The following is a 13,638-nucleotide window of genomic DNA, read 5'->3' as shown; positions in this document are numbered from 1 at the left end:
CTGCTCTGATCTGGCCAACTCAGTAATCGACCTCTGAGCATAATATTTCCTCTATTGATCCTTAGAAAGGAGAAGGGGTATCTTATTTATTTATAGATGAAACAGGACTCAGTTCAAATACTAAACTCCACAATTTTTCGGGAGTCTGGGTAGCTCTTAGAAGAATCCCTGTCCTGAAATATTTATTTGCATAGGAAGAGTGAATATTTATCTAATGCAGTACTGTTTACAAAATATTTTCATTTTATTTTCCAAATACCCTAGAATGTTTGGTCTTATTGGCATTAATATTCTTATTTTATTGATGAGAGGACCTATGTAACTGAAGGTCGGAGGAGTTAAGTGATGTACTTAGGGTGATATAGCCAGTAAGTGTTTGAGTTGGTTGGTACTCATTATCACATAAAAGATAATAGAAGATACCGCATCCATCCATCCACCTGTCCATCCATACATCCATCCATACATCCATCCACCCAACTACCTATCCACCTGCTCATCCATCCCTCCATCCAACTTTCCATCCATCCACCCACCCATCCACTCACCCACTTACCCACGCATCCATTCAGTGATCCATCCAACCATTCAACTATCCATCCATTCAGCATATATTTAGCACTTACAATTTGTGAGATATAATGTCTCCAGTTTTTGAGTACTTTCTAATCTCTGGGTTTTACATGTATTGTCCACTTAATCTTTTCAGCAACCCCGTGAAGTAGGTATTGTTATGACCACTTTACTAGTGAGGAAGCTGAAACTCAGAGAGGCGAAGAGACTTTTCTGTTTATTAAGTGGGGAGCCATGATTTGAATGTAGCTCTGCCTCCAGAGCTCATACACTTGATCCCTCTACCTTGAGTACTTCTCTAGAAGTTGTGCCTGGCTTCGTCTTATGTTTGTGTGTACTTCATATTACTGTTTGTCAATACATGAATTTGAACATCTATCTGTTTGTCCATGCATCCATCCTCCCACACAGTTTATAAACCAGTCATTCTTCCTTCCTTCCATCCACTCCTCCATTCATTTTCCCCTTCCTCCCTTGGTGTGCTGAAGCCAGCTTGTGCTGTTCATGAGAGCCAGTTGTGTACATTTCCATCATTCAACTCCATGTGCAGTGATACCATGCTGGTAGCTTGAAATTGGCCATGGAAGGAGTATTCACACCTTGGAAATGCTACAAAGCAGGGCTCCTTTTCTTGAAGAGCTGGTTAAATATTTACCAGCACACCATGCCTCCATCCATCCATGTATTCATCATCCTTTCAGTCATCTGCTTGTCTGATCATCCATCCATCCATCTGCCCAAATATATAGCCATTTGCTCAGACATCCATTTACCTGCCTGTCTGTCTGTCTGTCCATCAACTTATCTGTTTGTTCATCCAAATACCTGTTCAGCCATCCATCTGCCTAAGCTAGCCAGTCACCCATCTATCTTCCTGTGCATTTGCCCGCTCATCCATTTATCTTCTTGGTCATCAATTCCACCCATCCATCCTCTTGCCATCCATTCATCCCACAAACTTACTGAGAACTTCCCATGTTGTAAGCCCTAAGCTGGGCCCCAGAAAAAGGGAGGAAACAGTCCTTATCCTTTGAGTATCGTCCCCCTTCCCTGAGGTTGGGAGGCCTGGGCTTGTTCCCCTCCCCACTCTCTTCCCCATCAGCTGAAGTTCTTTACTACAGAGGCCAAGTCCCAGTTGCCTGGCACAGTGGGGTTGGATGCTGCTGGGACAGATCCAAGGCAGGAGCCTGGCTGGACTGCTGCTTGGGCCTTGGTCAACCCTAGGCTCCAAATCCTGCCTGCCCTGAATTGTCCATCCACAACTTTACCTAAGTCTCCTTTTTCCTCTGTTGTCTTTGTTTTGTCTCCTCCCTGTCCCACCTGCTCCTCTCACCTGCTCTCCTTCTGCCTGGCTGCTTGGGGGCTCCAGCTTTCTCCAGACCTGACTAGGCTAAAGGAGAGATACGCCAGGACTAAGAGAGACATCTTGGCTTTAAGAGTTGGGGGGAGAGACATGCAGGAGCTGAAGCACAAGTACGATTGTAAGGTATTGTCTGTCTGTCCCTCCCAAGTCCTTGATGGGGTCATTTCCCAGCTACAGCTACCTTCAGGGGGCCTTTCCTGCGCTCCTGGGGCCACAGAAGGTGGACCTCAGTCTCCAGCACCTGCCCCTGAGTTGCTGTGCTGCCCCTGATACCTGGAACCTGACCTCCTTTTGCATTTGTGCTGGGACTGGTTGATGCCTTAGGCCAGCTTGTTCCTTTCCTCCTCCTTGCCTCTGTTCCTCCTCCCACCCCCAAGTAAAATTCTAACCGTCTACAAGTCTTCCCATGTAGGTTTCAAACTTTAGTGCCCTCAGACTCACCTGGGTGCTTTGCAAAAACACAGACCCTGTGCTTCACTCCCAGAGGTGCTGATCTGGTAGGTCTGGGATGAGGCCCAGGAATCTGCATGTCTACTCATGGCCTGTGGGTTCGGGGTACACTTTGAAAAATGCACGAGTTGGTGATGTTGGCAGCTTCCCCTCCCCCTCCCAGCTGTTAGAGTGATCCAGGATGAGGAAGTCTTTAGAGAAAACAGCACCTTCCTCTCAGACAGTACTCAGTCTTCAAGACAGTGACCATTATTGAGTGCCTTCCATGTAGTGTTCAAGTGCAGTGCAGGGCTTTTGGATGCCTGCAGGCCTGGCTTTGTACCCCAGTCTCGCTGCTTCCTTGCCATGGAATCCTAGGTAGGCACCTGGCCTCTCTGAGCCTTGATTTCCTCATCTGTGAAATGGGGGCCCTCAGGGTGGCCATGACTCCAAAGCTGGTGGCTCTTGTTATTTCCTACCTCACTGCTAGTCCCCACAGCCCCCTGGGAGGCAAATGAGACCAGGAGTGAAGTAACGGACAGAGCTGCGGTTCACACCCGGGTCTGTTCGTTGCTGAAGCCCAAGTGCGCCCTGTCCTGCAGCACTGCCATTTCATCAGGAGGAGGAGGAGGTGTCCTTTGCACTTTACATACATCTCCCAAGTGAGCCTGTACTTGGGCACGGGGCAGGATTAGCTTCTCAGGAGGCTGAGACCTGAGAGGGACCTGGAGCAGGTGAAGGGTGGAATCTAAGCACATCCCACAGCTCCCAGCCATGGGCAAGGGCCCGGCCCTGCCTCTGCACCGTAAGAACTATTGGATGTGATGTTTGGCCCAGGGATGCCTTCCTGGGCATTGGCCTGTTCTAATTTGCAAAGGAAAGTACCAAGAGAAGGCCCTCCATTGATTCCCCAAAGACCACTTTGGAGGGTCCATAGGATAGCCCCTTTGATGGCTTTCTGCCAGGGCAGGAACTGAGCTCTGTAACAGATTTCCGCCCAGCCCCGTGCTACCGCCCCAGGAGAAGGTATACCCTAGAAGAAAATGAACATCTATTTTGTACTTTCTGTCTTCTGGGATCAATATCCATCCCTTTCATTAGCTTCTTTTTTTTTTTTTTTTTTTTTTTTTTTTTTTTAAGGGAGGAAGGGAAGGAAAGACAGAGAGAAGGAAGGAAGGATGGAAGGAAGAAAGGGAAACATCTTTAAACATTTTCTTGTTTTATTGTATTTTGTTTGTTTGTTTGTTTTTTACATGGGCTGGGGCCGGGAATCGAACCGAGGTCCTCCGGCATGGCAGGCAAGCACTTTGCCCGCTGAGCCACCGCGGCCCGCCCCATTAGCTTCTTAAGGGCATCTGTGACTCCTGTCCTTGCCCACCAGAGGCCAAGAATCACTACTCTAGACTTATACATATAGAAGGAGGAAGGGGCTGGGGACTTCCCTTTCCTGCCAGCTGCTTGTTTCCAGAAAGCTGGCCTTGTTCCTGAAAAGCCACCACTCCTCCTCCCCATCCAGGGCACCTGAGTAGCTCCCAGCAGGTCTTCCTTGCTTAGACCCAAGAAGTCCTTGTTCCCTTAAGTTGGGGACCTAGGGGTTGTTTGGAGGAGTGGGATGGTGAGACCAGAGACCACCCCACCCAGTGCTCCCAGCCTCAACAGAGAGGTTCAGGAAGGAGAGGGTTTTACTATAACCGTGGTGGCAATTATGAGCCATGCAGTGCGTCACAATTAAATTAATTAAAATGAAATGGAATTGGGAATTCTGTTCCTCGGTGGCACCAACCACATTTCAAGCACCCTACAGCCACATGTGGCTGGTGGCTACTGTAGTGTACAGCACAGACATTGAACATTTCCATCGTTGTGGAAAGTTCTAGTGGATGGCGCTGGTTGTGTGCTGGGTAACAATTCCAGGGCAGGGCTGGGGGTGAGGGCTGGGCAGACAGAAAGATGACCCAGGGCCCCCCGTCTAGGTGCCTGCTGCCCCCCTGGCACACTGCTTTCCACGTGCCTCATGCTCTGCTTGGCTTGCTGCCCCACAGTGTCCACAGACCCTCCCCTGAAAGGGAAGCTCTACGCTGCTCTGGAAAAAATGCACCTTTCGCCCCTTTTCCTGGGTGGTGGCTTGGTCAGAAATCTGGCTGACAGGGGGCAGGGGATGGGGTTCTCACTTGGGTTCAGTGGGTAGGATGGGGTGCGCTCAGCTCCTTCTAGTCACCCTATAGTAGCAGCACCATCTGTGTAGCACCTTTTACTGTTTGAGCCCTTTCACAGACCTTGCTTGTTAGGGCCTCATGGGATCAAGCAAGTGGCAGGTACTGCTGTCATCCTTGGCTTTGCATGAGGAAGCTCATGAGGTCAATTAACTTGCCCAGAGCCAGGTGACGGAGCTGGCATTGGAACCCAGGTTGTGCTGCCAGCTTTCCCCAGTGCCACACATCTCCTTAATGTCATCCCTACACACATACTTTGTCCTAAAGGGGAATAAGCAGGTTAGGCCCTCCCCTGGCCCATGGAGGCACCTTCCTACCCCCTCCCAGGAGGTCTCTCGGGGTGGCACTGCCCCCCACCCCTTTTGGCCTTTGCCATTCACCTCCTGGGGAAGAAATGGGCCAGGTGGTATCTGTACCTACAGCCTAGGACCCCCACAGCTTGTCTGATGAGCCCCTTTGTCTTTGCTCAGATGACTCAGCTCATGAAGGCCGCCAAGAGCGGGACCAAGGATGGGCTGGAGAAGACAAGGATCGCCGTCATGCGAAAAGTATCCTTTCTGCACAGGAAAGATGCCCTTGGTAAGGCTGCTGCCTGGGCTGGGGAGGCCCTGGCAATCAGCTCTGGTAATCAGCTCTGTGACAGGGGCAGGAGGGGAGGGAGGGGGGCACGTCTCTCCTCCATGCCCTGGCAGTACTGCAGGGCGAGGACTTCATTTGGGTGTCCTGGCTGCTTTGTGGTGGGCATTGGGGACCGAGCCCCATGTGCTCCGGCCCTAGCCTGTTGCCCATTCCCCTGGCAGGTGAGCCCATCTCTTCAAGGCCAGGTGGGGCCCTCCCTTCAGCTTCCCTGCCCACGCTCTTCATTGTGGCTGTCTCGCTCACCTGACCTCAACTTCAGGTGTTCCTCTTCTCTCCTTCCTTCGTGTATCCCCTCTTCTCTCCATCCTGCAAGTAGTTAATGTTCACCAAGGGAGCGCCACACCCGGGCTGGGTGGAGGGACACCAGGAGAGATGAAACAGCGTATCTCCCGGGAGCTCTGCTCCAGTGGGCAGGCAGGCATGAACAGCGAAAGTGGGCTGTAGTGGGGTCGCGCGGAACGTGTGGAGGAAGTGCCTATGAGGTGGATGAATGGGATCTGACACGGTCTAGGGAGGTCATGGAGGGCGTCTAAGCTGTGACCAGAAAGAAAAGGAGTCTGAGGTCCATTAGGCAGAGGGGAGCGGGCAGGTGTGGGGGCTCTGGGCAGAGAACCAGTGCATGTAGAGGCTGGAGGTGGGGAAGTGAGCATGTAAGAAGTGATAATTTTGATAGTCAGAACTTATTGAGTGCTTATTGTGGGTCAGGCAGCCTCCTAGGAACTGTACAGTCACTCATTTAATACTTCTAAGTGCCATACAAGGCGTGGAGGGCTCTCAAGCAAGCCCCACTTGGCAGGCGAGGAGGCAGGCGAAGTGCCTTGTCTGAGGACACGGCATGGAAGAAAAGGAAGAGTGTCGTCTGACTGGGGCCGGGGTGGAGTCTGCACAGGCTCTGTCTGCCTCGTCGGTCCTTTGCCCTTGACCTTAAGGATAGTGGGGGTCACTGGAGGGTTTTAGACTGAGGCAACCTGTGGCAAGATTTGGTTGGCTCATTCATTCAACAGGTTTGATTAAGCATCTGCTATGTGCTAAGAACTGTCCTAAATTCTTGGGACACAGCTATGAAGAACTTAGGTAAGAGTTCAACCCTTGAGGACCTAATATTTTAGTTGGGGGAGATGGAAACCAAAAACATAAGTAGATATATAATACAACCTAGTGATAGGGGCTCTGAAAAAGTCCCAGCTGAGGGGCGGGCCACAGTGGCTCAGCAGGCAAGAATGCTTGCCTGCCATGCGCCATGCCAGAGGACCCGGGTTCAATTCCTGGTGCCGCACATGTTAAAAAAAAAAAAGTTCCAGCTGAGGAAGGGGAGTGAAGTGATGGCCAGTGGGGGTGTTCTGTAACTGAGGTCTCTTAGTACAGGTGGCATCTGAGCAGACCTCTGAGTCAAGCAAGTGAGGAGTGAACTCTGCAGGTTGGAGAGGAGGGGGTCCCAGGCCGAGGGATCCACAAACAAAAGCTTCCCTGAGCCTGGGAGCCATGGGTCTGGAGGATCCAGGGGTGTAGCTGCAGAGCTCTCAGGGTCATCAGAAGCTGTCTTGATGCTGAGAGAAGGAAGACTAAGAAGGGTGAGGCAACTACCCCCAGGACCTACTTGCTTCTGGCCAGTGTGGCCAAGGTCCTGTACCAGGTTCCATCCCTCCTGCTCACAAATACCCCCCTCTCCCCTCCCTTCTCTATCTTCTTTGCCCTGCCACTCACCAGAGTCCTGTCCCCTCCCCTTGGAGTCCCCTTAGGTGCCCTCTCCTTGCTTTGGCCTCTCCCTCCAGAGATAGTGCCCAAGGCTGGACACTTGGTGTGTCCCAGGCACCAGGGGTAGAGAGTCCAGCAACACACAGCCCCTGCCATGTGTGGCACATGTCTTTGGGGGCAACAGACAAGGAGAAGAGAAATACCATGCTGTGGACTAACATGATCTTTGGGTGGACAAAATCCTGGGGTGCCGGTTTTCCTTGGAGTGGAGGAGTCCTTGTTTGGGGACTGCCTGCTTTCCACCCTCCACACACAGCAAAAGGAACGTGGGCTTTCAAGCCAGGGAGAACTTTGAGACCTGTGCCCTCTTGAAAAGTTCTGTATTCCAATCTCTCTGTGCCTCACTTTCCTCATCTGTATTATGGGGCTAACCGTGGCATTTGTCTCATGGTCAGGATGAGGCAGGGCCGTGCAGAGAGCCTGAAAGAGCTCCTTGCTCCACCTGTCAGCTGTTAGTTTTGGTGGGCATTCCAGAAATGGAGGCATTTGGTGCAGGGTAGCTCAAATCCCAGCCCTAGAGTTTCCTGGCTGTGTGACCTTTCACAAATCTTCCCCTCTCAGAGCTTCAGGGGCCTCATTTGTAAAATGGGTCTAACTCCACCTCCAGGCACTTAATGCAGCGCTGACTGGATGGTGCCTAGCATATGTGGGTGGGTGCTCAGCAAACGTTCATGCTCGCCAGCGAGAGAGGGCAAGTGGCTGTTGCAAACTTAGTGGCGTGGCTTGGAGACAGGCAGTGTGGACAGCCTGCTGGCTGGGAGCTGTCGCTGGGCCACCCTCCCTGCCCCCAGGCTGGCTGCAGGCTCTCCCCAGGCCTTTGCCACCCCGCCCATTAACTCAGAGCCTTCCCTAAAGTGACCCTCCCACCAGAGATGTTATTAATAGCTGTGCAGGGCTCGAATCACCAGCCAAGAATGTTACCCAGCGGCGCATGGGGGAAGAGGAAGCCGCGGAGCCGGCGGCTGGGGTGGGTGCGGAGTGATGCCCGGGGCACCATGTGGGCCAGGCAGGAGGGCCTTCACCACCCCCACCCCCATGCTGTCATCCGCTGTCCCTCCTCCTCTTCCTCTTCTGTCTCCTGCTCAGGTAAGGGCCTGCCCGTGGGTGTCCCCGCTCCCTCTGCCCCTGGGGCCACTGTCACTTCTGCCTGGCTTCCCCACGGCACCCACTTCCTGCTGCCCAAGGAGGCCTCTGGGTTTCAGGTCCACTGTGCGGCCGGGCTGTCTTCTCCAGGGGCCTGCACCACTCTCTAGTGGGTCCTGATCCCTCTAAGGACTGGTCTCTGTACTTGGTCTGACCTCCCTCTTTCCCTGGCACATCTCCTCTGCCCAAGCCTCTGACCGTCTTGTTCTCTCTTCCATCCCGGGTCTACCCCTGTTCCTTGTCAGACAGCTGTTGAGTTTTTTTCGTGTTGGTTCTTTTTGCATATTTTTTAAAACGTGGAAGCACAGAACTAAACAGCCCATTCTTTCTGGGGCTTATTTTCTTCCCCCTTCTAGGCATCCAGTAGAAAACTATTTTTAGTGCCTGGTGATGGGACATGGGCGGGCTGCCTTCACCAAGCCAGAAGTGGGCGGGTCTGAGCAGGGACTGTGACTCGGGGCAGAGCTGATTCTCAGTGCCCGGCCAGTGCAGGATGCCCCTTTATGTTCCCTCCACGTCTGCTCCCTCCCTCCCTCCCGTATATTTATTGAGGGATTATTCTGGGCTCTGGGGGTGCAGTGGTGAACACACATGAACAAGCTGGTGAGTTGGCTTGAACCACAGGCGGTGCAGGAGTTGCCCATCCCCCAGGAGGTGCCCGCAGCTGGTCTAGGTGGTTTTCAGCCCCTGGACCCTGAGCAGGGGTGTGTTGTCCCTGCCCTGGCTATATGACCAGCCCGTTTGACTTTCAGGTGACTCGGAGGAGGAGGACATGGGGCTCCTGGAGGTCAGCGTTACAGACATCAAGCCCCCAGCTCCAGAGCTGGGCCCCATGCCCGAAGGCCTGAGCCCGCAGCAGGTGTGTGTGGGGAGGGGAGAAGGGTGGGGGGCTGCAGGGGAAGGGATGGCTAGAGGACCAGCCACCCTGGGTCTTGAAAGGTAAGTGACAGACAGGAGGCTGTTGGCCTGGGCTGGCCTGGGGCCTCCCGGGTTCTCTTCTCCACCAGTCTGTGCGGCTACACTGACTCTCTAACAGCACCCATGGGTGCCATGCTGTTGGCCTGGGGGTGGTGGGGCCCCAGCATTTGGAGCTCTTGCCTCCCACCCCATGGCAACCAGAGCAGCTCCTATTTAACTGTTTTCAAACTAAGATGTTGTTTGAAGATTGGGGCTACAGTTTAAAAAATGGTTGAAAGCGTTGAGTGAATAATGCTCAGTCAGGACTCTGTAGGTAAGCGCAGCTGCCAGGCGCCACCTCTGTCCACCTGTCATTGCACAGGGTCTTGGAGTTGCCATGCTCCCCGCCCCCCACTCCAGAAATGAGTCTCCCCTGGGAGGAATGCTCTCTTCCTTCTCCCAAAGTGTCGCCCGGAGATTGGGATGGCTTTGCTCAGCGTCCTTGGCTGAGTCACATTTTTTGTTTCCCTTCCCAATCTGGGCTTTCCCAGGCATGAACCAGGGTGAGAAATTCCCGCTTTCCTCAGTTGTGAGGACAAGTGTGGCCTGATAGTGGAAGAGAGTTGCTGATTTTCAGTTGCTGAGGAACCTGATTTTTGGCCTCTTCTGAAAATCAGGTTGATATGGCCACACTGTTCCCAGTTTCCTGTTGGCTGCTGTCAGAGGAGCTGGGGAGGAGCCTCCCTCCTCTTTGTCTAGTTCTCAGCAGTCCCTCTGGCCTGCTACCTTCATGTACATCCTTGGAGGTGGGTGGGGGGGGACTGGCTGGCAACTTGGGATGTGGCTTGGAGGAGATGTCCTGGTGCCCTCCCTCCCTATTTGGAGCTGGCACTGCCATCTGGGGTGGGCATGCATTTCTCTGGAATGGATGGGGACTCTGGAAGGAAATGCAGGCCAGCCAGGCCCAGTCAGCTCCTGGGGGTCTGCGGCTGCTCTCTCTTCCTCCCACCTGGGGCTCTGCACACAGCAGGTGTTTGCCTAGGGCTGGTGGGTCTTAGGGGCACTGACTGTGCTTTTCTGCCCGAGCAGGTGGTCCGGAGGCACATTCTGGGATCAATTGTGCAGAGCGAAGGCAGCTATGTGGAGTCTTTGAAGCGCATACTCCAGGTCTGAGTGCCAGGGGTCCTGGGTCCAGGGAGAATTGCAGAGAGGCATTTGACGAGGGGTGTTGGGGACTGTAGGGAGGTTGAAAAGGTAGGGGTTAAAAGTCAGCACTGTCTTAGGGGGACAGCAGGACCTCTAAATGGGGGACACCAAGGATTCCTGATACCTTATTATTCAAGGGAGTGACTGTATTTTCTTTGAAGTGAGGGCTTCCCTGAGGATTGAGGGCATGCAATCATGTTTACGACTGAAGAGGCTGTGTCATCCTCAGCACTTGGGGGGCTCCTTGGGGCAGGGACCCTGTCTCCCCATCATCCTGGATGTCCCCAAGATGGGAAGTATGATCACACTCTTTGCTCAACAGCAGGGTGCCCAGGGGTGGCTAAATAGCTGGTTTATTGCTTGAATTCCTTACATGGCAAATCTTCTGGGTTGTGGGTGTCCAGAGTGAGGCCACCTGGGAAGGGAAGTATGGGGTGGGGAGTGCTAATAACACCCTCCTTCTCCATACCCGAGTTTGGATCTGTGGAGAGGGAGGCCAGGTACCAGGCAGGTAGTGACCAAAATATTACCTTGTCTCAGATAAAATTGTTGGAGAGTGTGGTGTCAGGTCTGGGAGCCAAGCATCCAACTCGGCCAGACAGACTAGCTCAGTCATAAGCAGAACCAAACATGGGCCAGCCTCGCCCCCGCATCTGTGGAGCTGAGGCCCCCTTCTTCCCAGCTCAACTTAACACACACAGCATAGGGCCTTGGGGGTGGTGGCGGAGTGTCACATTCGTGGAGAGCCTTATGGTAGGAGCATGAGAAGTAAGGGGGTGTCTGTCCTAGCCCTGCACGCTCACCGCTGCCTGCCCTGCAGGATTACCGCAACCCCCTGATGGAGATGGAGCCCAAGGTGCTGAGTGTCCGCAAGTGCCAGGCCGTGTTCTTCCGCGTGAAGGAGATCCTGCATTGCCACTCCATGTTCCAGATCGCGCTGTCCTCCCGCGTGGCCGAGTGGGACTCCACAGAGAAGATTGGGGACCTCTTTGTGGCTTCAGTAGGTGTGGCTAGGCCGGGACACCCCCACCCTCACCCACTCTCCTTCCCCGGCCCACTAAAGTAGAACTACAGCCAGCCTGACCTCTGGAGGGCATCTGGACCAGCCCCCTACTTCTGGCTGGTCGCCTTGCCCAAGCCATTGGGATGAGAGAAAGGCAGGGCCTCTGCAGCCTCCAGCCTAAGCTGGGGGTAGATGTGACACTTTGAGACATCTGGCATGTCCTTGTTGATGGTTGCCAGGGCCTGTACCAGCGAAGCCCGGTCTCTTGTGGCTCTGCCCAGCAGACAGCACCAGGAGAGTGTGGGTCTCCCAGTCCCCTCCGGGCAGTTGCCCCACCATTCTGAACCCTCTTACCAAGCACTTGCTGAGCAAACCATTGTTTGAGACGCTTGCACAGACCATGTTCTGGGCCCCAGGAGGAGGCTCATGGTGTGGGGGGCTGTGTTCTCCATCATGACTCAGGGCTCTGATTTGAAACATTTGGCAGGTCCCTAGGGCCCTCTGTGGGGCTTAGTTTCCCATCTGTGAAATGAGGGGATGCCCTGAACCTGTGGTTTACAAACCAAAGTTCCTGGGCCCCAGAGATTCATGAATGAGGGAGGGTTGACTGGGTGTTAAGTCCACTTTGATCTGTTTTAGGTCCTTGGGGTTCTGCTGCTTAAAAGAAAAGAATGTTTTTTTTTTTTTGAAAATCATAGCACTAAATAGATCCACTAAATAAATCTGATGTCCCGGGTCAATGTGTCCAAAGGGCTCGGGCATGAGAGAGTGATTGACTCCAGGTAAACCAGCTCTACCTTGGGTGATTCAACCCAAGACACAGTGGCACTGGCGAGAGGTCAGGAAGGCTGTTCTTGAGCGGGAATGGTGAGGTGCATTTTATCTCCTGGAAGTGGGGAGGAAATGGATGTAGCAAAAGCAAGGTCACCCTGTCCCTCCCTGGCCTCCTCCTTCTCTTGATCTATGGACCCAAGCTGCTGTATTGGGAAAAGAGACCTGGACAGGCAGAGGCCTTCTCGGTCCAGACATAGAGGGGAATCCTGGGCTTTCCCTTGGTGCCACCTCTTCCTACCTGTGCCCTTGGGCAGGCCTTTCACCTCTGTTTCCTCACCTTCCATGGAGGTGTTAGTTTTGCTCAACTCAAGGGCTTGCTGAGCTCATCCAAGCCAGGCTCTCAGAACAGATCCTGGCTCCTGGTGCGAGTGTGGTAATGCCAGCTGCCGTCTCTCCTCCCTGGCACTGATGAGAGTCTCCGGGCCATGCCTGAACCTTGTTTCAGTTCTCCAAGTCCATGGTGCTAGACGTGTACAGCGACTACGTGAACAACTTCACCAACGCCATGTCCATCATCAAGAAGGCCTGTCTCACCAAGCCCACGTTCCTCGAGTTTCTCAAGGTGAGCCCTGAGGATAGTCCAGGCCCCCTTTCCACAGGGCGTTGGCTGCTGGTGGTGGGTGGGTGGGGGAGGTTGCTCAGGAAGGAGGAGCATTTTAGTTCCAGCTTCAGGACCTCCTATCATCGCTTTGGCCCCTTCCTTCCTTTCAAGTACCCCCTGGTCTCATAGGGAGAAACATTGTTCCTTCCTCTCCCCCCAGAGGAGGGTTATAAAGAGTTAAAGCAGCCTGGGATCCTCAAGTCTTGGCAGGTGGTAGGGGACTCCTGTGCAGTCTTGCTGCTAGGTGAACCCCGTAGAGCTGGTGGGCTGGGTTTGGTCTTCAGGTGTGGCTCAGAGCACGCTGGGCTGGTCCCTTTTCCTCGTCAGTAAAAGGGTAAGAAAAACTTGTATACTGGGGATCATGTGGGAGACTGGAGATTAAAGGGCTTTGAAAAACTTCAACACCCTCTACAGGAAAGAGATAGTGTTGCTTTATGTAGCCCTACCCAGGCTCCCCCTGATTTCCCTGGAAGAGTCAGAGAGAGCCTGCCCCCTCACCTGGCAGAGGACGCAGGGTGAGCTGGGTGCCTGAGCAGCTCAGGCAGCACGTGGCCTCAGTGCAGGAGCCCACTGTCTCTGACAGGGGAGGACATGGGGTTGGGAGGGGCTTTCTGTACCGGGTCCATCTGATGTGGGTCTTTGGGGGTGGGATTGTAAAAGGTTGAGATGGGGAGGGGGGTTTCCAGGTGCAAGGATTGCAGGCAGATGTCAGGGTCGGAGGATGGGGCGGCATGGTCTTTTGCGCTCTGGGAGCCTGGGGTGCCTTCTGGGGTAGTCACAGGGGAGAAGGCTGAGAGGCAGCTGAGTTCTATTTGGGCAGTTCTGGGCCTCCGAGCTCAGGGGAGAGCAGGTAACTATTCCAGGCACTGAGGAGCCATGGGGGAGTATTAAGCTGGGGCAAATGGACGTAGGGGCCAGTAGAGAAGCTGTAGGGCACAGGGGCTGGGATCTTGGGAGCAGGGGTGTGGACGGAGCCATGGGT

The 13,638-nt window shown here is 53.7% G+C and overlaps 1 protein-coding gene across 18 annotated transcripts in view; it reads left to right on the top strand.

Annotated features, from left to right (window-relative positions):
- ARHGEF10L (Rho guanine nucleotide exchange factor 10 like) overlaps positions 1-13,638 on the top strand; it is a 234,397-nt gene that overhangs the window by 152,685 nt on the left and 68,074 nt on the right. For 14 of the 18 annotated variants that reach the window (XM_077151086.1, XM_077151090.1, XM_077151087.1 and 11 more), the window contains 6 exons: positions 1,943-2,059; positions 5,049-5,157; positions 8,868-8,974; positions 10,102-10,179; positions 11,039-11,218; positions 12,501-12,617. In XM_077151086.1, the coding sequence (XP_077007201.1) occupies positions 1,943-2,059; positions 5,049-5,157; positions 8,868-8,974; positions 10,102-10,179; positions 11,039-11,218; positions 12,501-12,617 (708 nt within the window). Of the gene's footprint in view, positions 1-1,942; positions 2,060-5,048; positions 5,158-7,866; positions 8,059-8,867; positions 8,975-10,101; positions 10,180-11,038; positions 11,219-12,500; positions 12,618-13,638 lie in introns of those variants that run through there. The other 4 variants (XM_077151095.1, XM_077151100.1, XM_077151099.1 and 1 more) reach the window with 2 other exon arrangements.

This window comes from Tamandua tetradactyla, chromosome 2 (assembly GCF_023851605.1).
Source record: "Tamandua tetradactyla isolate mTamTet1 chromosome 2, mTamTet1.pri, whole genome shotgun sequence".
Lineage (NCBI taxonomy): Eukaryota > Metazoa > Chordata > Mammalia > Pilosa > Myrmecophagidae > Tamandua > Tamandua tetradactyla.
This window is presented reverse-complemented; position numbering and strand designations above follow the sequence as displayed.